We start from the raw sequence: 25,325 nt of genomic DNA on the forward strand, positions 1-25,325 counted from the left end.
ATGTTTTAATGTTAAACATACATGTGGCACAGTGAATCCTTAAGATTAACTGTATCTGTGGATGGCTAACTTGGTGACTACCTTACCTATAGGCCAGCAATCCTATCATCAATGTTTTTTCTTTTTCATAAATAGGCTGAATTATATTTGCTAGAAAAGTCATTCATGTTGACATTTTAATTATTGCAAAAAAGGTTCAAAAAATTAACAATAATGTGGCGGCCCCCTGCAGTAACTCTGAGATCCCCCCCTGTTGAAGATCTCTGTCATAAAACATTTGTAAAGACGATTTAATATACATTTTAAACTGTGCATTGTTTACTTCTCCACCTTTGTTGCTTGTGTCTTTCCACATTACCTCTGCCAACTGAACACTGGCACAATAGCACGAAACTGGAGGCAGGAATGCAAATTGAATCGTCCTGCAGGATAAAAACAAAACTCATACTAATATTGCTCCACAGGGTACCTTCAAGGTGATAGGTCAGTGTTGTGTTGATGCCCCCAAGTGGTCAAAACCTTCGCCAGTAAAATGGATTTCTCATACAACGATTTATAACAGATGGATACGATCATAACAAAAAAAAAAATGTACACCTACAACCCATGAGGCAAATATGAATGTTGTGTGAAGGAGAGGTAAATGGAATGAAAAAGAAGAGAGAAAATGATTACGAGAGGTGAAATTGGCAGGGAAGAGATGTGAAGTGCTTTCTCTGCTCTTGGGACATTTTTTATTTTTCATTTGTAGCATACGGACTTCACTTCAAGCCGAGTTCGACACGTTCCGCATGATTGCCCAGAAATTGAAAAAGGGTAAAATAACTCAAAAAAGCATGAGACTGAATTCGTCCTATATTTCAAAATGCAATTACAAGGCATTAACCGTTTGTGTTGCGTGGACAGATTGACTCTGTGGAGTCATGCACCAATTAGGAAACAGTTCAGTTCGGTCCAAATATTTCCAGCGCCAGAGAGCAAAGCACTCTCTGCTCCAGAGGAGAGAAACGACAGACGGAGGAAGGAGAGAAAACACAGAATAGACTGGAGAGCTCCCAGAGGAACTCCCTCGCTACTCTGCAGCTTTACACGTCTGCTGTGGCTGAGCACAAAATGCAACTCTGTGTGTGTGTGTGTGTTTGTGTGTGTACCGGTGGCAGAGTGCTTTGTTTCTGCAGGACAAACACAGGAATGCAGACAAAAACACACTGGAGAAGGTTGTGATCATCAAGTTACTAAAACTTTTGCTGCAAAAAATATTTTATTTACTTTTTTACTAATCCAATCAGACATAAATATATTAACAGCCTGTCATTGCCAAGCTTGAGATTTGAATTATTTCTGCAGCATTTATTTTTTAATTTTCCTTTCAGAAAACTGGAGCTCAGGCTCGAAGCTGCTCTGATGCAACCAAACTCATTTTTAATAAGCACATTTCCCCCCCTCTGTTATCGGTATGGACAGCTTATATTACAGAATGCAGGGACACCAGCAAGCCACTGAATACAATATATAAACTGTCACAAATGCAAAGAGGTCAACAAGGGAAGAAATACAAAAAAAAATTCAATTCCATCTAAAGAATTGACATATGATAGAACATGCTGATTACATGATTCATCTGCATCCCATTAACATGAAGCCAGTGCAGCCTACAATAAAAGCTGACAGACCGAATCCCCTCAATTCATTGTTGGACCTGAAATTCAAGCTGAAATTGCTTTCTTCTAAATTGCCCACAGTGCAAAAAATGTTCATGCATTGGAACGGCAGTAAAATGTCGCTGCGGTCGGTTTCATTTGCATTGAATTATTATGGGTGGCTTTTACTCACTTCATTTTAGGTCCACAAATTGATCTGAACCGACTGTTGTACAAGCAGGCAGGCAAATAGCTGCAAGTGACATCAAGTGCAAATAGAAATGTCATATTGTTTAACACTACAGTACAACACTGTGCGAGTCCCTTTTAGCTGTTGTACTTGAAAGTGAAGAGACAACACCTGAGGCAGATGGCGTGATCAATAGAACACTGACGAGTGGCGTCACTATTAATCAAAAAGGCCTAATTCTTCAGATGAAAAGACTTTAGCAGATGACGGCTTGTAAAATGTGATGTAATCATTTAAAAAAAAAAAAAAGAGGAGGCGGTACTGTCCTCGCCAATCAGACGTGTCTGTCAGGAGTTCATGCTTCCAGGTAAAGTTGTCTGACAAAAAGGTTGCCTGGTTCAGATGCTCAGACGTCAGTGTTAGGTGTGTTAAAGGAACAGTTGAACTTTTTTGGAAATGTGCCATTTGATATTTTTTTTTTGTTACAGTAGAAGATGTATAGAACTCTCACGTATGTACGCTAAATATGAGCCAGCTGCCAATTAACTTTGCATAAAGACTGGACGCTAAACACCAACCACAACCCCTACGCTTTACTAATTAACACGTTTTATCTTTATTGTTTAAGTTTGTGCCCAAACCGAAACGTGGCTTTTATTAGGAGGTAAAGGAGAATTCCGGCCAATTTTTACGTTAATCTTGATCGCTATAAATATGCGTGTACTTTCGTTTGAAAAAAAAATCGGTGCACGCAACACGGAGTAGCTGCAGCTACAGTGTACAAGCTTCCACTGAGCTAAAACGGCAAGTTTTAGAGTGCCTTTGTGCCTCCTAACGGACACAAAATGCAATTAAAATGTCATGAACAGGGCCCTTACGTGACAACAAGATGCGTTTTCAACTCAGACATTGTTTTAATTCACCTACCCTGTCTCGATTCTGTTGGCAGCTAGCTCGCCCTGTTAGCTGCTAGCTGCTGTCCGTGATAAGTGTGTTCAGCCAAAAGTAGCAGTTCCGTGTGTATTTGTACCTCATCCATTTTGTGTGTGATCGATCTGGTGTTGGTGAGTAGGAGGCTTGGCAGTGTCAATCTGTGTGGTAGTTCCCTTAGCCGCGCTAGCAGGCCCGACCGGGATCCTTGCTTCTGATTCCTCCCCACCTTCGTCGTCTCCCGCTCCCGAAAACAATCCAGTGAGCGCCCGGTGGTCTGGCTATGTCCTCCAGAGGACAGGTCATGCCTTCGCGACGAAAACTTGAAGTTTATTCCCACTTAAAAACAGATAATTGAGCACTGTAGTGGTTATGACCATATCAGTGACTATGTAACTACATAGAAGGCTATCTGTAGTCTCGCGCTGAACAGGAAAAGGTAAACAGTGTGCAGAGCGCTCTGAGAAGCAAGGTCGTGCCTGCTAGCGCTGCTAAGGGAACTAGCTACTACACCGATCGACACTGCCAAGCCTCCTACTTACCCACACCAGATCGATCACACACACAAAATGGATGAGGTACAAATACACATGGAACTGCTGCGTGATATTTTGGCTGAACACACTTATCACGGACGGCAGCTAACAGCTAGCAGCTAACAGGGCGAGCTAGCTGCCAGCAGAATCGAGACAGGGTAGGTGAATTAAAACAATGTCTGAGTTGAAAACGCATCTTGTTGTCACGTTAAGGCCCTGTTCATGTGGCACAGACATATTAATTGCATTTTGTGTCTGTTAAGAGGCACAAAGGCACTCTAAAACCTGCCCCGACCACTGCAGTTTTAGCTCAGTGGGAGCTTGTACACGTAGCTGCAGCTTCTCCGTGTTGCCAGCACCGATTCGGGTCGGGTTTTTTTTCAAACGAAAGTACACGCATATTTATAGCGATCAAGATTAACGTAAAAATTGGCCGGAATTCTCCTTTAAGTGCTGGAACTTTCTGCCCGGGCGCAGCAAGTTCCTAAAAACTTAACTTGTCATTTTTTACATTTCTGTTTATAAAGATAAAACATGTTAATAAATGTTTAAAACAAGGGCCAGGCTAGCCGTTTTCCCTGCTTCTGGTCTTGAGGCGAAGCTAACTGCCTGCCAGCTGGTCTGGTTTCCTGGAGGTACAGTGCGTGTGTAATGCATGACATCTGGCGGCGGGCATTCTCCTCCCTTTTCCGCCATCTCCGCTAATTATTTTTGCAAGGCCACCGTCGCTGCATTCGAGGCTTGGCGGCGCCCAGGAAGGTTGTGACTGGTTTAAAGAAACACAAACGAGACCCTTTTCAGAATGTTAACTTGTGCAGCCAGACCAAACTCCAGCTTTTTTTTTTTTTTTAATTACTGTAGAAAATCAGAAATCTGTGGCATGTAAAGTTAGAACGAAGTGAATCATATAAGTTTACACAGACTGTGCGTCGACACCCGGCGACGAAAACACTAAAAGTTGTGTTTGGCAGCAGGAAGACAAACCAATGTTTCTGTGCACATTATGGATATTTGTCTTTGTCAAAGAAATAAAAAAAAAGAAAAAAAGTGCTTTCTTATTCACTTTGCTCATGTGTTGAACGCAGATCTGCCTGCCAATAAGTTCTTAACGAGGAACATTAGCCTGAAGAATTGAGCCTAAAAGATTAATAGTGATATCACATAATACTAAACCGGAAAAAAATATTCAAGGCGCGATCCCTTTTCTAGATAGATTACATCCATCCATCTCTCCATCTGTCCATGTGTTGGGTTTTATTCTCGTCATCACGCCTTCATTCGTCCCGTTTTCCTCCCTGCTGAGAGGTAGAGGAGCTGCAGCCTCATTCTCCTCCGCAGGCTCACCGTCTGAAAAAACAGGTAGGTAAATTAATCAATTAATGAGTGGTAATTGGGTGTAGTTTCGAGAAGAAATAAAAATATAAAATAAATGAATTCAAAGTTACACGAGGCAGGCTGGCCATCTTTGTCAGCATCACACTGGGCTCAAAGTCACTGTAGATGTTATGATCCTGACCGGGGTCGTCTGCCAACATGTACAACTCTCCAGCATGGACATCTGAGACATTCACCTAGATGGACGCACACACACACACACACACTTTAGCAGTATGTATGGATGAGGAGTGTGTATGCGTTTTTGAAGAATAAGTAAGCATTTTAACTAGTAGCGGTCCATGAGTTGATGTTTTGCACATTGTCTATGTTTTGGGCGTTTTAGCCTGTGGTTTTACTGTCCACCATGTTTTTTGGTTGTGATGTTTTGTCTATGCCTTTGTATTGTCCATGCACCAACTTGCCCAACACACATTTCTCCCAAGGGAGACAAATAAAGAAACCTTGACACAAAAAAAAGGAGAATAATACAACGACACAGATAAGAGAAGATGATTTTCATGCTGTGCAGGTATGTGATACACCAACCTTAAATGTTTTAGGGTTGAATCCCAGCCAGAGAGTGTATCTATAGTCCCAAGAACGTATAGAGTAACCCATGATCTTTATGTCTTTAAGATCAGGAAGGTCAGAGTTCACCTGAAAAGAAAGAACATTGAACTGTAGAAGCATCTCACAGTACAGATCCATTTGACCGCGCAACGCTTCTGTCGCGGCGCGCTTCACTTTATTCCTATGGGTGACATCAAGCGACTTCAACGCGCCCGCAAAGCATTCCGGGAAGGCGGCGCTGCATTTGAAAAAATGCTGCGCGTCCAAAAGCTGGCCGATACCCATCTTTATGCAAATTAATCCGTTGAACGCGACGCGACTATCCAGTAGAAGTAAACGAAAATCTTTTAAACTGACCTTTGTCGATCTGAAATAAAGACAGATTCAGCAACTGCATGGCCTATTTCTCGCTTAAAATGTTTTCAGAAACACGTTTCGGTGAACTGTTTTCGTAAAATATGAGATCGGATTCTCAACGAGCCGCCATGACACTGTTGAAATTCTCGAGAAGCCAAACCCACGTCAGGCGTTCGTCCAATCAGCTGCCGGTCAAGGGTGTGGAGCATCAACCATGGATGTATGATGTCGCGACACCACGCTTCAGTCGTGTCGGACAAATGGATCTGTACTGTTAGGTTACATCTACACTACTACGTTTTGGTTTAAAATCCAACGTCTTTCGCAACGTTTACGCCTCACGTCCGCACTACTCCAGCGTTTCCGAGCCCTTAAAACGGAGACAATTGGAAACACTGACGCCCCCCCCCCCCCCTTTTGCTTTGAAATCTTTAGGGTTGCCTTTTAATCTGGGCGTGCACAAACGGAGACCTTTGGAAACAACGACGCACGTCAGTCTTATAATTAGGTAGGCTTGCAGAACTTTCAGTAACAGTTCAACCTCGTCATCGGTCCAAGCTATAAATTACTGGTCTTACTCTTGGCCATTGTTCTTTCTCCAAAGTATTTTCAGTATTTTCAACTTATACATCCATGATTTTGGGCCACAGAGTAAAGTCAAGACAATCCACTTCATGTTCACACCGGCACACACATGCCCAGTGTATGCAAGTGGTCATGTGATATGCGTTGTCAGACGTGTTAACTCTTGGGTTATCTTCATGCAACTTTTTGTTTTTCTGGGTCAAAATGTAAAAACACGACACTTTTGTCGCTTTCCCTCGATGTTTGTCTCTTTTTTCTACGTTTTTGTCACATTATCTGATGTTTTTGTCTCTTTTTTTCCCCCCTTTTTCTGTGCTTTTTCTGACAATTTTTCAACGTTCATTCATCAATTTTTCTTCAAATGTGATAAGATTGAATAAAACACCCAAATTCAATGAAAGTAGTGAACTGAAAATGTATTTTATTTGTGAAGAGCGTTGTATGGACCATCCATGTTATTTTTTATTTATTTTTTTTGACAATTTGGTTGAAAGAAACCCAAAGTTCTGATATAGAAACTTTTTGAAAATGGGTCAAATTTGACCCGAGGACAAAAGGAGGGTTAATATGGACCGAGATTAGTTCTGCTACTGGCGCTAAAACTCATCGTCTTAAAACGGCACCTAAAAATGAAAAGGTAGAAGTGTAAATGTAGCCTTAGAAACCTTTCTGCAGTGCTGTCAAATCTACGGCTGCCTCTTCAAAATGGGGCGGCACAATATATCATTTTCATTTGTTTTAAATTCAACAAGCAGAATACTGAAGGCAGCTGAAATACAGAACGGAGTACACTTTAATATCAGTTTATCGCAAGAAATATCGTTATCGCGATATTCAACAACATATTTTCCTCATATTGAGCAGCCCTACTACTGTACAAACTCCATTCGTTTAAAGATCGAGACGAATAAATGATTTAACCTTTAGACAGCTCATGACAGCTTTTTAATTTGCTGTTCTAAAAAACACTCCCGCCTGCTACCTGTGGTGTATCAGCAGGTCGAGGGTACTGGCTGAAAGATATGGCTTCCTCATCCTGTCCTTGTCCTTGCTCTTGGTGTAGGAAGGTGTAGGCCAGGTTGTTCCCTTCTGTACACAACTCCTTCTGGAAGCAAGAAAACAGACCCAAGAGTAAAAAGGAAATGGGCGTCAGATCACATTCGTATCGGCCGTGTTCGGGCTTGTTTATATTATTTAAGTGTTTACTTCTCCATTCATTTTGTTTGGCAATGTTAATACAAGGCTGTTTGAACAAACTGTACAAAAAAAGGTGCCTGAAGGTCTCAGTTCTGTTCTTGTGCTGCAGTTTGTAGAGAATGCGAAGTACAGGAAATGACATGAAAACATGGTTTCAACTTGAGATTACAGGAGTTCAACAAGCTCAGTCAAAGTTGCCGAGACTGAATTACATTTCGAATCCCACTTCTTTCTAAAGGTTTAAATAAGTTTAAATACAACAAGACAGAGTTTACAGCCATGCTAGCTGATCTGTGAGGCTCTACTTAAAGCTAAATGCTAACATCAGCATGCTCACAATGACAATTGTTGTTAGATTCATCCAAGACCATTACCTTAAAAAGGACAATTCCGGCGCAAAATGAACCTAGGGGTTGATAACAGGTGTACCGAGTTGACTGTTCTCTGGGATCTGTTTTCAAACAGCATTCGTGGTTCGACTGATCATGACTGTTTTCCAAGATGGCGCCCGAATGTAAACATGAACGCTACTGTCTTTATAAACTATCTTTTTAATGAAATGTTTGTACACTTACAAAGTTCTCAATGCTTTGGTTTACATGTAGGGACCCTCATTATGCTAAGTGTGGTGCTATTTTGAGCCTTGTTAGTGGTGTAGAAATAGCGATTTACCCTCTGCCTCAAAAGCTAGCGTTAGAAGCTAATCAGCGGTTTGTGCTAGCTTGTTTCAAGCTAGAGACACATTCGATTAGCATGAAAACATATCCCAGAGAACGGTTGACTCGGTACACATATGTTATTAACCCCTAGGTTTATTTTGCGCCAGAATTGTCCTTAACTATTAAACTTGTAGTCACACCAGATACACATCTACCTAATACCTAAAGCACATTTGTACACATTTGTCGCAGATTGGAAAGCAAATACTGTGTTGTTGGTTTTTTTGTTTATGTTAATATTGGAGTCGTTAGTTAAACTGTCAGTGATCATGTCAGCAAATTTACGTCATTTGCGTAGGCCTAATACTTTCAACTAAGTGGAAGACATCGCAGCTGTCAGAAATTCCTGATATGACAGCGAAGGCGAGCAGCTTTTTGTTTACATTCAACATGACGGCCACCGAAGCGCAGCAACCTGTTGATGCTGCTGTGTTTGCTACGTCACCCGGATCGTTGGTCTGATTGGTTGAAAGACTATCCAATTGCGGCCAGAGGCATTTGAGCGCCGTCCGTTGGTGACGCCCCTTTGGAAATGGGCTGTGAATGAAGCTTGCCCAGACCCACTCTCAGTTACAACTGAGAAAGGTCTGGTGTCAACCAGACTAGTTCCTAACGGCAGTGCAAGTTTCCACCGCGCTTGAAGAGAACCAATCGGAGCCGAGGAGTCTCTAACGCAGCGTCAATGACTGCTGGCGAACTGCAGTCAGACTGTAAAACTAGGCAGCGCTGATTAAATAACAATATTCTGTTATTGTATTGCCTATTTCTCACCTCAAATGTTTTCAGAAACATATTTTAGTGTGCTGTGAAGCTGTAAAATAAGTCATTGACACTGCATTAGAGACTCTTCGACTCTAATTGGTCGCTTTCCGTATGCCATTAGGAGCACCAGGAGGAGGCGGAGGAGCGTGACATTTTGCACAGATCATGTAGCACTGTCTGGATATAGTGATAGTTCTGAGCAAATATGACAAGTTATTTATTTATTTTTGAAAAGTTACCTACTGTCGCTTTAAGTGAAAACTACTGGATTGAATAAATGCATTCATTTTCATCCATTCATACCTGGAAGGAAATGTCAGGACAAGGTTGAGGTGCTTTGAGGCCAGCCATGTAGGAGACGGTAGGAAAAACATCCACCAGCTCCACCATGTTTCTTATAACTTTGTCAACTGGGGGAGGGGGGGGGGAGAGAGCGAGAGACAGAGAGCGAGAGAGAGAATGAGAGAGCGAGAGAGAGATGAGCGAGAGGTCAGCCAATTAGAGAAAGTCTTGCATAGCCACCGACGCAAATTAGTCAAGATATCTGAAATGTACTAGATACCCTGCTCTTTCATTTCATCATCATTGCACCATTTGCACTTGAAGTAAGAAAACTGTCCAAGGCAAAATATCAAAGTGTATTCCTGTCTAAATACTTTTGGGAGCTCTGTGTAAATCAAAGACTTCATTAAAGTCAAGTTGGCATAATAATAAATGTTTTAACACATTTTTAAAGAGGAATTAGGACCATGAATAATAAATCAAACTTCAGTTCCCTTCGGTGTCTTGAAGGATTGTACAGGGTTTTGGTTAATCAATAGTAACTTGTTGTCAGTGAAGGGGCCTTACTCTTAAAGATGGGCTCTGATTGGGTGAGGGGATCTATAAAGGGAAAGGTGGACTCTCGCAGCTGATCACGGCATGAGGTGACCCCAGGAACAAAGAAGATGAGAGGGACGTGTGTCGTCACATCAAAATTTGAATATTTAGCCCATTCGCCGTGTTCTCCTAGCGACCATCCTGCAACACGGGGGGACAAAGAGCGATAAGAATGATGTTAGTTTAAAAAAAATGGTAGAAATAAACTGAGCAAAAACTGTAAATATATAGCATAAAAGAACATGTTAGATACAGATTCCCAGTCATCAAATATTTGAAAATGATGGCATTTGAGTAAGCTCTACAGTGTATATATCAAACAGTCGTGGAAAAGATTCACTGCAGCATCCTCCACTGAAGGAGACATTAAAAGAAATTGAGTTTCCAAGTCACAAAGTTTAAAAAAAAACAAGGAGAAACTGCAAGAAAGAGCTGGGTTTTTAAGACTACAGCAACACTGTGGAAGGAGCCAATGCAATATGCTGTTACAACACTGCCATCTGGTGGTGAAAGCTGCCACAAGTCTGCAATACTACTACTACCTAAATAATTGAGAGCCTGATAATTGAGTTATTTCGATAAATATTTGAAAGAAAAAGACATGTCAGTGTTTTGAAAGAGAAATCAAACTCTACGGACCATGATCTGAGGTGAACACCACCGTCGTGCTGTTGGCCAGCCCAAGCTCATCCAGAGCACGGAGCAGACGCCCAACTTGAGCGTCCATGTAAGACACCGCAGCGTAATAGTGCTGACGGATACGCAGCTGGAAGACATTGGTGTATAAATATTTCAGGGAGCAGCAACTTGAAAACCAAGTTATAAATGGTTTAAATTTGAATGCAGCCAGTTCATACCTGAAAGTCTTTAGGAATTGGTCCATATGGGAAGCTAATGTTGAGCTTTTGGACATCGTCTCTCTTCCTCACGTCCGTCCAGGGGTTGTAGGCCACAGGTGGAAGTAGTTTAGGGACATTGGGGTCAGGGGCCAGAGTCATTTGCTCTATGGGATACAGACCCAGGTACTCCTGTAAGATGTAAGCAACAGGTTTCTAAAGGATGTTACATGAAAACAGGTACACATACACACAATATAAATACTGCATTTGCATTATGACGGGGCCTACATAGCTTAGGCTATGCTTAGACGGAAACGATCTGAAGAGAAAACGCAAAAGTGGCGTTGCGTTCTCACTTTTTATTCCGCGTTTAGACGAGTGTTTTTTTTGGGGGGGGGGGGAATCTAAGTGCATATGGTGACGCAAAAGTGTGAAATTCGGCGTAGTATGCACACCACGCGGCTAAGTTGTAGTGTGACGCACTGCCACACAACACCACCAAGTCTGCGCGCCTGCGTAGAACCTTCCTTCTACTTCTCTCCCTAGTAGCGCAAAGCAAACAACAAAAGCTGACAATTCTGTCTGCACGCACACACATGCATGCACACACACACACACACACACACACACACACGGTCAAGTCCCCGTACGGCTTAAGTACAGAGTGCGGGGGTTCGGTTCAGCTCCCGGTTCACCTCCTGGGTGGTGCCTTTCAGCAAGTCACCAAATCCCCAACTGCTCGGGGCGCCTCACTCTGACATCTTTCCATTAATGCATGTACAAGGTCCTGTTTTTGCATGTGTGTATGGTATCAATTGAGTGTACAAATGTAATTTCCCCCTGGGGATGATTAAAAGTATGTCTTCTTCTGTTCATCTGTTTTCCAAACTAAAGGAATGATCATCCCAGAAGCCTAAACATTTGCCAAGTGTATCCATGTTTTTACCACAGCACACCTCCAATACGGTGACACCTTGTTCACCTGCCTCAGCATCTCTCCATCTCAACTGGTCCAAAACACTGCAGCTTCTTTACATTGGCTCCCTGGCATTTTTAGGATCAATTTAAAGGTTAACTTCGTTTTCGTTTTTTTTTTTCAACCTGGACCCTATTTTCCTGTGTTTGTGTGTGTGATTTCAGGCTTTTATCCCAGCAATTTACATCTGTTGAGCCCGACTAGCATCAGATCAGTCCATAGCTAAATGAAATTGCAAAAGCTGGGTTTCAACCAGTAGAGGGCAATATTTAAGCACATTTATAACACAATATGCATAATTCAAATACCTTGAACCTAAACGTCAAGAGACGGACGGACGCACGCACGTCAAATGTCTGAAATATAGTGCAATGGCTTATCTTGCGTTACGGGAAGACTTGGCAAACAATGCGCTCAAAGATCATGCTGATCTGCTTGGCGAGGGCACAGAGTGGCTTCTAAGTAGGCCCAAACATGTACTGCTGGATTTGTGTTGCGATAATTGTGACCTTCTCCCATGCAGCATTTTTTGTTTTGTTTGTAATACCTCCTGCACTGAGTGAACCAAACAATATTTGTTGGTTGGATTCAACCTCATCTACCTGTTCCTCCATTTCTGCATTTGAGAAGTTCCTCTTCTCTGCCATCTTTGCCATTATTGCGGTGAGGGAAAAAAAAAAAAAAAACACATGAATGTGGTTGATAAAGGGATGTGTTGTTACCATATACGGTTAATTGACGGCGTTTCTGAACGCAAATGGCCTAATCGTGAACGAGCATGGTCGATAAGAACAGGTGGGATTTATCAAGACCGATTACTTACTGATGTGCGTACGATGGGCTTGCACACGTTTGATAAATGCCGATATTTCTTTCGTACTTTTTGCACATACTAAATTTCATTTATAAAGACAGAAATGTGAACATTTTCCACACACTGTTGATAAATGAGGCCCCTTGTGATTATTGCCAATGTACAGTATACAGGAATCCTTTTCATATGATCATTAACATGTGGGAAGTGACAGACTTTTCAAAAGGACTTAAGACTTCTCTAACCCTTGCGTATTGCTGATGTTCCCAGATGTCTTTGCTTCATTGACTTTCATCACTCCAGAAACTGCCGTTTTGGAGTTTTTAAATCTGGCTGAGCGCGCTGTGGCGTGTCCAGACACTATGGGGTAAATCACATGTAGCATACTGGTACATCACATGCCCAGAGAGCGCTGGCTTGACCTCCCCCCCCAATTTTCATCTCTCAACTTACACTTTGTGGGAAACCCGTTTGGCATGCTGACATTCGTCTCCGTTCCGTCTGTCTCTGCTCTCATCCAATTTTCTCTTCATCATGCCAAATTGCATCTCCCATATATCTAGATCAGTCCTCATTAAAAATTCACTTCACATACAGCATGCATCTGTCAATTCTAGCTTTCAGAGGTTCCTTTTCTGTTTTCTATTGCCTGGTTTTTACACATACAGACCCCACATCAAAACTAGCACCCTGATTGGTGTAACTTCAGGCTTCCGCTTCATAAAAACATTGTATTAAAAACAAAAACAATACCTAATTAACATAGCAACAGACCATATCAGATCCCAGGCGCGTGGGTTCTCCAAGATTCAAGTCTTTGTCCACAACAGCACTGTCAAGCAAAACTGCCTCTTGCAGCAGGACAAAGACATTCACTTTTCCACTCTACAAGTATAGGGGCCGGGGACTAAGTGAATTGTATAATGCATCCCAGTCGGTCAATGTCTGCCTTCATGAATGAGCATTACAGAGATTCTACCAGAAGAATAGTTGCATCCAGTTAAGAAAGAAAGAAAGAAGGTCTTTGCAGACCTGTGGTGTTCAACTAATGGTTTTGCAATAAAGCTAGACTGACGTGTCAGCAGATATATAAAAAGGACACATGTCAGCCAATAAGTAACAAGACATTTAGTACAGGAATGCCAAATCTATGGTTTAGGTCATTTAGAAATGTGTGTCCATCACATGATTTGTCCACCAGACAGTGACAGGTTTAGTTTTCAACTATAAGATGTCTCAGTCTGGCTATGGTCTGCAACTCATCAGTCAAGGTTCACAAGAGCTCTTCACAGACAGCATTATCAAGTCATGTAGCTCCCGTTAGATGTGCATGACCACCGATGCTAGGCAACAGCTCATTCACAGTAACCAATGAAAGAAACTGTCTTGTAAGATTACCAAAGTGTATCATACAGCCTAGGGCATTGAAAAGGAAGTGAATGGACAATCTTTTCAAGCGTACTGAGGCAGGCTGTTATTGCACAAGAAAGCATGTTAACACATCTACAGCATATGATCACCTGGCAGGAGAACGATTTGCCATGCATTACTCTTTTACAATGCACTGCAAAGAGACGAACAAATGACACCATTGACCAATATGGTTTAAAACTGTGGCTCAGATAGAGATCAAGCATTTCCCCCAGCGGATTGAAGAATGGTCTTAATAAATAAACTTGCTCTAGCATCTTATACACTAGGACTGGGACGATATGCTTTTGTCCCAATTCGATTCTTTCACGATACGTGGGTGGCGATAGCCTGGCTCCGCCCTCCTACGTACTTCCGCTCAATTTTTATTTTCCTTCAGTACGTCGTCTGGGTTTGCGGTATATTCGCGGGTTTTCTCCGGCCAAATCTTTACCGGTCCAATCAGCAAACAGAGGGAGTGGCTGAGAGCGATGACGTTGAGGTCGTGCACTAGTTTGAAAGTTAGAAAGATGCGAGCGAAGCCATTCGGTCCGTGGTGGCAACGCTGCCGAATGTCCAGAAGTTAAAGCCCGAGCAAGAACAATCTTTGCTGAGTTTTGTTGGTGGCCATGATGTTGTGGGCCCTCCTCCCTACGGGTTTTGGGAAAAGTTGCATTTCTGCATTTTACTGCTGTCGGCAGTTTTGCTGGAAACGGATATGCTGTAGTCGCCGTTGGCGGTACCATATAAACAGAAAATATTTAGCTGAATCATTTTTAAAAATAAATAGATTCTAGGGAAAAGAATCGATTTTAAAAATCGTTGCAAAACACCCTCCCCCCCACCCCCATATATACGATTTTTGATTTTTATTTTCACCCCTATTACACATAAAGGTTTTTAATACAGCCCTAAACATAATCAAAATGAATGTTACATCAAGCAGCAACATGTGCAGGAACTGGTGCATTTAAGGAGGACTCAGACAGGCACCTGCAGCTAATATCAATACAGGTTTTCACAATACAACTATTATTATTTAACTATTATCTAACCATTAATGCACGTCACATCTCAAGCGGTGTACTGAGGGTCTGACTGGTGTTGATATTAAGTCATGTACCTGTGGTATCCTGAAGGGTATGTGTGGTTTGTGAAAGCCCACAGCCAAGAAGAACGGAACGTCGTCGTTGGCCCGAGTCTTCAGTAATCTCACTGCCTCGTCTGTGCTCTCCATGTCAGGGAGGGTTCCCCCAGGCTGCTGGGTCACGTTCACTGCGCACAGTAAGTTGGCGTGGAGTTTACCATCCTCTCCTTTACACATCTGGAAACAAGGTTTTAATGCAAATTATTAGGGCTGGGCATCGTTAAAAAATATTCAATACCGGTACCAATACTGGGATTTTGATACCGGTTCCTGGAAGATTTTTATAAAACAAAAAGAAACAACATCACACATTACGGTACAAATCTTTTCATTTTTCAGCTCCTACTAGATGAGCCCCGTCTCTGTGCGTAACGTAGAGTTTTTCCTGCATGTCTCTACGATGTGCAACGTTAGACAGCCAGCATTATTATTAGATCTTGGTAGAAGCATGCTGCATGCTGATTGGCTCACTGACTCTGGTGAGATCTGCTCTTTAGGTATTGAAATTAGGTATTGACATTTAGTATTGAATGACAAGGCCTTTTCGATACACGATACTCATGCTGCGTTCCAGACACAATTTTTAGCCCGTAAGCTACGACTTCAAGTCACGACTCACGACTTGGTAGCGTTCCAGGCAAAGTCACCACAAACCCTTCTAGCTAGCGTTAGCTAGCGGCTACCTAACGTTGACGTTAGCTAGCGCTAGCTGATACTAGCGATTTCTAGTCGGCGACATATTTTGGGCTTCATTCATCAATTCCATACTTTTTAGGCCCCGACCGAATTGCCTCGTCACTCAATACCCAATTTCAATACCTAAGGAGTAAATCTCATCAGAGTCAGTGAGCCAATAAGCATGCAGCATGTTTCTACGAAGATCTAATAATGCTGCCGATTGGCTGTCTAATATGTTACACATCGTAGAGACACACAGGGAAAACTCTACGTTACGTAGTAGGAGCAGGAAAATAAAAAGATGTGCCGTAATGTGAAATATTATAATTTCTTTTGTTTTATAAAATTGGTATCGAAAAAAAGTATTGCTTAGGAACCGTTTCTATTCAGACCTGAAAACTACAGGATGCTTAGGTGATTACTTTCAGATATATTCCAATACAAATTACAGGAGGGGGAATAACTTGTAATAAAAGTGAACGGTCAGTGTCTGGTTCATTCACTAACCCGACATGCAGCGAAAAGCTACTTGAAGCAGGACATACATCCTTGCACTTAAAATAGTATTGCTGACTGACTTGCATTTCCCTAGTCTCTTTGGATCGCTGTTGACATTATATTTATTTCTTAGTTGTTTTTTTTTCTTAGTTTTTAAGCCCATTCTTTGCAATCCTTCAATGCCAAGACAGACAATGTCATCCAGGTTAAAAACCCAACATTTATAAACACAGATGCACATGTAAAGTTATGATCTTGATTTTCATTTAAATAAAATGTCTCTCAAAAGGTGCAGTAGGTAAGACTTATAAATAGGGCTGTCAAACGATTACATTTTTTTTTAATTGCGATTAATCGCTGAAGTTCTATAGTTAATCGCATATTTTATCACATGATTAAAATTCTATTATTTTGCATTTCAGAACAGTTTTTAAGTACATATTACCAATCGAAAGCAATTTTTACCAGTGTATCTTGATTGGGAATCAAATGAATGCAAAGAAAGTTACTTTATGAACTTGATTTTAAGATTTGTAATTATTTATTTACTGTAAACAAAAGAAAAATGTGTGAATCTGTCATTATTGCACAATTCCTCCAAGTACCTAACTAAAAAACTAAAAATCCCTATCCTTACTAGAGTCAATATAGTGTTTAGGAACTCCTAAATAATGTTGATTACTCACCACCAGTGATCACCGGTTAATGAGCAGCTCATTTCTGCACAAGTCCGTGTTAACACAGCCCATCTCCACTCTTACCCGGCGACAGAGAAACAGGCTGGATAGTCCGGTACGCTGTTGTTTCCACAACAACAAAAACACAGCGGTCTCTGAACTCGCGTTGGGAGTTTCGTTGAAGTTGGATGTAGTCCAGTTTTTGTCTAATTTGTCTAATGAGCGAACACAAGCAGGATTGATGGAACAGGTGGCCGGCTAGCGTTAGCTTTCCACCTAGCTAGGTTATACTCCAGCCCCCGTTCGTGTTTCACCGCTGAGGATGTCCCCCCGTGATCGCCCGCTCCGGCTGCCGTAGCTGCTGCTGCCCACTCCGGCCACCGCTGCTGCCCGCTGGTCAAACTAACCTGTACGGCGGGCCACAGCAACCGTAGGTGGTAGCTCGGGCTTCGGTGATATTTTAATTCGGCTTTACACAACGTGCATATGGCTTTCGACTTGTCTACGAGCCGTCCGGGAGTTTTGGAAAATAAAAAGCGCCATTCAGGATTTCATTGCTGCCGTCTTTCTCCATCATGCCTGCAGCCTGCACATAGACAGTATACAGGTGTTGGTCATATAATTAGAATATCATGACAAAGTTGATTTATTTCAGTAATTCCATTCAAAAAGTGAAACTTGTATAATGTATACATTCATTCCACACAGACTGATATTTCTTTTACTTTTGATGATTAGAACTGACAACTAATGAAAACCCCAAATTCAGTATCTCAGAAAATTAGAATATTACTTAAGACCAATACAAAAATAGGATTTTTAGAAATGTTGGCCAACTGAAAAGTATGAACATGAAAAGTATGAGCATGTACAGCACTCAATACTTAGTTGGGGCTCCTTTTGCCTGAATTACTGCAGCAATGCGGCGTGGCATGGAGTCCATCAGTCTGTGGCACTGCTCAGGTGTTAGGAGAGCCCAGGTTGCTCTGATAGTGGCCTTCAGCTCTTCTGCATTGTTGGGTCTGTCGCATCGCATCTTCCTCTTCACAATACCCCATAGATTTTCTATAGGGTTAAGGTCAGGCGAGTTTGCTGGCCAATTAAGAACAGGGATACCATGGTCCTTAAACCAGGTACTGGTAGATTTGGCACTATGTGCAGGTGCCAAGTCCTGTTGGAAAATGAAATCTGCATCTCCATAAAGTTGGTCAGCAGCAGGAAGCATGAAGTGCTCTAAAACTTCCTGGTAGACGGCTGCGTTGACCCTGGACCTCAGAAAACACAGTGGACCAACACCAGCAGATGACATGGCTTCTTTAGCCCAGGCGAGACTTTTTCTGACGCTGTGTCTTGTTCAAGAGTGGCTTGACACAAGGAATGCGACAGCTGAAACCCATGTCTTGCATACGTCGTGCGTGGTGGTTCTTGAAGCACTGACTCCAGCTGCAGTCCACTCTTTGTGAATCTCCCCCACATTTTTGAATGGGTTTTGTTTCACAATCCTCTCCAGGGTGCGGTTATCCCTATTGCTTGTACACTTTTTTCTACCACATCTTTTCCTTCCCTTCGCCTCTCTATTAATGTGCCTGGACACAAAGCTCTGTGAACAGCCAGCCTCTTTAGCAATGACCTTGTGTGTCTTGCCCTCCTTGTGCGAGGTGTCAATGGTCGTCTTTTGGACAGCTGTCAAGTCAGCAGTCTTCCCCATGATTGTGTAGCCTACAGAACTAGACTGAGAGACCATTTAAATGTTAGATGTGTCTAACTGCGTGTCAATCACTGCTCATGCACACGCATTCATTCTCCCTTGTGGGGGGAGGGGCTTAGGAGACCGTTTTGGGCTTTAGCGGAAAGTGGGGAGGGACTGAGAAGTTGTCGATGTTCAAATTGTTTGGCTAAGTCCTGGATCTTCACAATCCTACCTACGGCACCTTTAAGTCACTCTCTATTGCTGCACAAGGTAACACTATAGTGATTGTGCATATGGCCCATTGATCAAAGTATTGCAATATTTATACATTTGCAGTATTTTGAACTGGGTGTCCAGCATGACTTTTCCCTGGAAAAAAAGATGCTGCATTTCAGTCCCCCCCCCCATTGTATACACACATAAAATGGAACTATGCACACTAGGGCTGTGTATTGGCAAGAATCTGGCGATACGATGCGTATCACGATACATGGGTCACGATTCAATGTATTGCAATATATTTCGATACTGTGCGTAAGGCGATATATTGGGATTTTTTTAAAGTATAATTTTAGAAAAACTAATATTTAAAAAAAGACATGATGTGCATAAAAGTCAAAGAAGTTTACTTTAGGTAAACAATTCAGTACACAGAAAAATCAAACTGCCAGTTTGGGATTGTGGTTCACAGGTTCTTAGTGAGCTAATGTTTATATGCTAAAGTAGGCCAAAGTTCAGCCATAGCTACATTGTTAGCTTCTAGCAAAAAGTCAGGCACTGCTAGGGACTGTTAGGCAAGGACACTAGTGGTGCGTCTCAGCATAGCCATCTAGCGGTAGGAGGTTTAAACACAACATCAACGTGAACCACTGTCTTAAATGAAATTTTTTAAATGAGATTTTTGGGGGATTTTTTTTTCCCATCCCCAAAAAAAAAAATCAATATTGCGTTTTTGAAAATCAATATAGTATTGCTAAATAAAATATCGCGATACTCAAGTGTATAGATTTTTTCTTACACCCCTAATGCACACAATTTGAAAAACTTATAGCTCATGTATCAACAAGAACACCATGTAAATAGTATGAGATTCTTTCTGCATTAAAATGTCTAAAAATGCCTAAACCTATGTTTTTACTTGTGTACTTGCACTATTACAAATGTTTCCAACCGTGTTCAAAGCCAGAGAAATCTGTCATTTTAATCAATGACAGGTGTTGTGTTGTTTGGTCGTCTCAACGGCGTCATATAGCCTTTGAGCCCTCTAGTGACTCCAACTTCCATCAAAACACAGGAAACGCCAGACGATACGTTCGAGAGCAATTGCAAATCATACAACGTTAAAGAATTATACTGAGTAACGCAGCATTTTTTTTGCCACACAGCATCATTTTGTTCATTCATTAAATGATACTTTTTCCTATTCACACCTTTTCTTTCTCATATCTGAACGAAGCTGGGTGGTACGCAGGGATGGACCAGCTGTAAGGGTAGTCATCAGTGTGGTTCGAGGCAATACCTAAAGAAAGGAAATACAACCATTGTTACTGCTATACAAATCGGATGGACAGACTTTTTGAAAGTAAACAAATTCATTCTACCTGTGTGCTTCAGAATGGATTTAAAAAGTTCTTTTACCGTATTTTCCGGACTATAAGTCGCACTTTTTTCATACTTTGGCTGGTCCTGCGACTTATAGTCAGGTGCGACTTATATATCAAAATATATATAATTTAACATGTTTTTAAATGTTATTTCATGCTGAAAACATTACCGTCTACAGCCGCGAGAGGTGCTCTAGGCTTGTGACAACTATACGCTGCTCCTAAAGACAACTGAGAAAGAAAAGAAACTGCAGGAGACTGCAGGTGGTAAAATACGCAGCCGAAAACGGTAATCGAGCAGCAGAACGAGAGTTTGGAGTGAGAGAGAAACTTGTGAGGGACTGGCGTCTTACTGCAATGAAGAAAACAAAGAAAGCTAGTCGCGCGCTGAAATCCAGATGGCCAGAGCTGGAGGAAGGAGTCCACAGATGGGTGCTTGAACAACGTGCTGCTGGGAGAGGCTCGTCAACAGTGCAGTTACGTTACGTTAACATAGGGACACCTACCGTATTCAGCCCCTTGTTCTGGCTGCTGTTGGGTAGTTTAATAACTTGCCTTTCCAGATTAAATATCTATTCTTGGTCTTGGATTTTGTGAAATAAATTTCTAAATAAATGCGACTTATAGTCCAGTGCGACTTATGTTTTTTTCCTCTTCATGACGCATTTTTTGATTGATGCGACTTATACTCCGGAGCGACTTATAGTCCGGAAAATACAGTAATTTGTTTTTAAAGCTCTGAATGGTCTTGGCCCTAGTTATTTAGCTATGAGCCCTCTAGAACCCTCAGGTCCTCAAGTCATTTTATTGTAGTTGACTTTACCAGCTGACATCGCTATTAGCTGTTGAAACAGGTGATGTCTCTTAAGTCCAGTTCAGACCATAGACTGTTAATATTAATGGACAGAGCATGTGTGATGTCAGCCATTGGTTTGTGGAGATCTGCTATGAGCCGTTGAGTTTGCTGTTACGGGATTTTAGATGAGAGGGAGGAGTCATAATTCGAGGTAAGATTTAGCTTCAATAGGTTTTAAATGGGCGATAGTATATAGATGAGTATATAGGGTATTTCACACTGTTTACTTAGTCTTTACTTCGACCCCCTTAGCGACTTATTTTCTTTAGCCGGCTGTCATGTCAGACTGTGGAGCATCTGAACTCCGACACAGTTGAACCAAATTTGCAATTAGCCATCAATTTTTGTAAAACGGTCCATATTTGAGCTCTACATAGTCGATTTCTCGCATAAAAACGTCTCAGAAGTGAATTTAGTAATGAAATAGCAGACGAACAATGTATAAAGTGTCTAAGATCTGCGCAACAAACATTCAGAACACCAGCTGGTCTCAGACCAGTGGTTTGCAAGTAGATTTTGGGGTGTGACAAAGGTTCAGACTAGAGCCAAATAAGGTACAGCCACCTGAGTTGACGTCAACTACTGGCTTTGTTGAGATTGGCCCGTTTTTAGCAGCAGTTTCAAATTGTGAGATTTGCAGAGGAAAGGGTGGTCAATGGGACTTTGAGGTTCTACGTATGCCTATTTTACCCACCGGACTGATACAATCTCAAATTACAATCATGAACCTGAAATATGCATAATATGGCCACTTTAAAGTTTTGGCCATTTCTTTGCTCGCAGGTTTCTCTATAGAGCTCCCCCTACAGCTTCGGAATAGATATTTGGCAGGTCCGACGTTTACTTGTGTGTCTGAGTCCTCTCTCGGTCAGTCTGCCGTTTCCTCTCCCTGTTCTTCCGACAATGCTTTCTGCTTCTTTTTTGCCGGCTCAGCCATGACGATACGAAACTCCATCGTTACCTTGTTCTTCTAGCTAGCCGGTTCCTGAATGGGCGTATGTGTGCAGTGCTGTGAAGCCATTCGTTACATGGCGAGACCTGATATCACGCGATACTTCCTGACGCTGAGGGCGGCGGCCCCCGGCCCAAAGTTGCAAGGGTGGTTTTTCCGCTCACAGGCGCTAGGGGGAAGCGAGACGACCACCATTCAACCCGAAAAAAGTCATATAAACATTCCAATGACTCCAAAGTTGATCAGTTAAGGTAAATTAAGCTAAAAAAAACCCTGCATAGTTCCCCTTTAACTACCGCTTTTAATCATTTATTTAACTTCAAAATGCTGGGAGTTCGGTTCGGTTTTTTTTTGGTCTAACCCTAACCATGATCCATGATAGGGTTTCCCCAAGTTCTGATTTTATCAATTCCTGTTATTACTGATTTCATTTTTTCCTGTGTTTTTATATTAAAGTGCTCATATTATGCTCATTTTCAGGTTCATAATTGTATTTAGATGTTATACCAGAATAGGTTTACATGGTTTAATTTTCAAAAAACACCATATTTTTGTTGTACTGCACATTGCTGCAGCTCCTCTTTTCACCCTGTGTGTTGAGCTCTCTGTTTTAGCTACAGAGTGAGGCATCACACTTCTGTTCCATCTTTGTTGGGAGTCGCACATGCTCAGTAGCTAGGTAAGGACTACTAGCCAGTCAGAAGCAGAGTATGAGGGCGTGCCATGCTAGCAGCTAGGCGAGCATTATAACGTGTTACAAAGTGACGCACTTTTGTCCCTTTTGTGCTGTATCACTTAAAATTAAAAATGTAGATTATGAATCTCACCTGGATGAAACACCTTGCCCACAGACATAGTGAAGTACCCTTGAGATTTGAAGTATTGTGGCAGGGTGGTGTAGTTCCCAGAATGGACTCTCCAGTAAGACTTGAAGTCATAGAGCCTGGTGGTGTCTGGTCTTCGACTGGTTAACATGGACGTACGACTGGGAGCACACACAGCTTGCTGAGAGAGAACAAAACACAACTTCAAAAGGATTTCCACAAGGTAATATTTCAGAGCATAAACATATACAACACCAACTGACCTGCGCATATGCATTGAGAAAAACTTTGCTTTTGGATGCCAGTTGGTCAATGTTTGGGGATTTGACCACAGAGTCCCCATAGCAGCCTAATGATGTCCGCAAATCATCTGCCATGATGAAAAGGACATTTCTCCTCTCTGAAAGAAAAGGCACACCACACAACTGCTCTGAATGAACCCATGAAGTTTAGGCATATTTTCCAGATTCCTGCTATGTAACCTTAATAGTAGGGATTAGGGCTGGGCGATATGGAGAAAATCAAATATCACGATATCTTTGACCAAATACCTTGATATTGATACAGCAACGATATTGTAGCATTGACTATTGGTGCTTTCACAAAATATTTACACAATGAGATTTTTGATTAATAATCATCAGTAATGTGGATATAATGACTAAGTGGGTAAAGGCAAATAATAGAACAGTTACAACAGTCTGGTAAGTTCAGAAAATGACATCACTTTACTGTAATGCAGCCTTTAAAACCAGGAAAAGACAACACTTATGGCATATTACGATATCCAAAATCTAAGACGGTATCTAGTCTCATATCATGATATCGATATATTGCCCAGCTCTAGTAGGGATACAATTATCCTAGTAATTGTAAACTAGGTGGTATTAAATACGTAAATACAGCAACAACTTCAGTGTGTAATAGGGGTGGAGGGGAAAAAAAACGAATGTATGGTGACTCTTTTGCGACCATTTTTTAAAATCAATTATTTTCCCTAGAAATAATACATTTATTTTGAGCAATGATTCACCTAAGTATTTCCAGTTTATACGGTACCGCCGACTACATCATATCCGTTTCCAGCAAAACAGGCCGAAAGCAGAAAATGCAGAAAAATCCACGTTATGTACTTTTTTTTTTTTGGTTTTTAAAATGCAGCACACACCGGGCCGATAATCGGCCGTCGGACAGTCTGGCGAGGTCAGTGACTCGAGTCTGTTCGGTGTGTTCCGTGCCGTCGTTCGTCCGAGGAGCTGTCGGCCTTCATTTTGGCCGACCTGACATGCTCAGTCGGAGACAGGGCAGTCGGGACTCACCCTGAAATGGCGAGCGGGATGACCGTGACTAAGACTCTCAAAATCTGACGAAAACCTTTTAAACTGACCTCTGTCAATCTGAAATGAAGATAGATTCAGCAACTGCATGGCCTATTTCTTTTCGGTGAACTATTTTAGTACAATATGAGATCGTATTCTGAATGAGTCGCCAGTAATGGCTGGTGGAAAAAATCCAAAAATTCGCTTTTAATTTTATGGGCGACAAGACAGATTAGCGGCGCCTGCTGTTATGGAGACGTATTACGTCTCGTCGTTTCCGACGCACTTTTTTGACCAACTCGGGGAGACTGATCAGTCACACTGCTTTTTCTGCCGAGGGTCGGCCGTCTGGTTGGTCTGTAACGGCCTTAAAAGTTTAAAAAAAATGTCAGGCTGGCTGACTGTGCATTCTTTTAGAAATGTCTCATGATATATTCTCTCTAGAAGTGTATTATTCAACTTTTGTTGGAAGGAAAAGGAAACGAAAATTGCAATACGCAATACTATCAAATCGCAATTCTTCTAGAATTGCAATAAATGAAAACTGCAATACAAAAAAAAGCATATGTCCCAGCCCTAGTGTGTAACGTACTAAATGAAAGTTAGAGTGACACTGGGTAACATAAATACCACAGATAAAAGCTTGACAGAAGCTAGCAAGTTTCACTTCAACTAATATTAAATTCAATTAGAACTCAATAAATCTTTTCACGTGGCTCTAATCATCTTCCGTACCTTACAACCAAAGCACCATTCAATGAGCAAATTAAATGAATTAACATTAGCTTACTCTAGCTACAGCCACTAAATAAACATAACAAGCACTCATTAGTCGCTAATGTGAGCTAGTTAGTGAGATTTAGTGTCCAATAAAGCTGACAGCCTAACACAAACCACTCAAATAAATCTACAACCACACTATTAAGTGTATATGCCCCTGTTAGCCTTCATATGACATTTCCACACGTTTTGCTAGCGATACATTCAGCATTTGCTAAGTACAAACTCTAGCTAAGTTACCTCTTCTTGGCACAACAGCAAGAGCCAGAGTGTGAAGAACCGTGAGGAGAAGCCATATTCGGACCCATGTGAACATTTTGGACTGGATGGAGAAGACTAACGACACAATGCTGTCCTTCATAAAGTGTAACGTTACTTAAAAGTTAATCTTGCATCCCCATTACAGCTTCGGCAGTCTTCCCACAGTTTGGGATCTAAACAAATGAGCGTGGCCTTTGTCATCTTTAAACAATGTTTTTATTGGTCCACTCAGCAGTTGCCCCGCCCCGAAACGCTAAT

The 25,325-nt window shown here is 41.7% G+C and overlaps 1 protein-coding gene across 3 annotated transcripts; it reads right to left on the reverse strand.

Moving 5' to 3' along the window:
* Positions 1–1,400: 1,400 nt before the first annotated feature.
* On the reverse strand, positions 1,401–25,258 carry ids (iduronate 2-sulfatase). Of its 3 annotated transcripts, none has more exons than XM_078261119.1 (13): positions 25,047–25,258; positions 22,971–23,107; positions 22,711–22,888; positions 19,902–19,990; positions 14,905–15,105; positions 10,600–10,770; positions 10,382–10,508; positions 9,713–9,883; positions 9,167–9,273; positions 7,168–7,287; positions 5,220–5,330; positions 4,742–4,867; positions 1,401–4,643 (listed from the first exon to the last, which is right to left on the reverse strand). In XM_078261119.1, the coding sequence occupies exons 1-13, from the start codon at positions 25,165–25,167 to the stop codon at positions 4,563–4,565; spliced, it is 1,740 nt and encodes a 579-aa protein (XP_078117245.1). In that variant the 5' UTR covers positions 25,168–25,258; the 3' UTR covers positions 1,401–4,562. The 3 variants fall into 3 exon arrangements, with proteins under 3 accessions (XP_078117245.1, XP_078117244.1, XP_078117246.1); XM_078261118.1 differs by having other exon boundaries at positions 7,168–7,290; XM_078261120.1 differs by having other exon boundaries at positions 7,168–7,290; positions 22,971–23,132; positions 25,047–25,127.
* Positions 25,259–25,325: the final 67 nt, after the last annotated feature.

This window comes from Sander vitreus, chromosome 10 (assembly GCF_031162955.1).
Source record: "Sander vitreus isolate 19-12246 chromosome 10, sanVit1, whole genome shotgun sequence".
Lineage (NCBI taxonomy): Eukaryota > Metazoa > Chordata > Actinopteri > Perciformes > Percidae > Sander > Sander vitreus.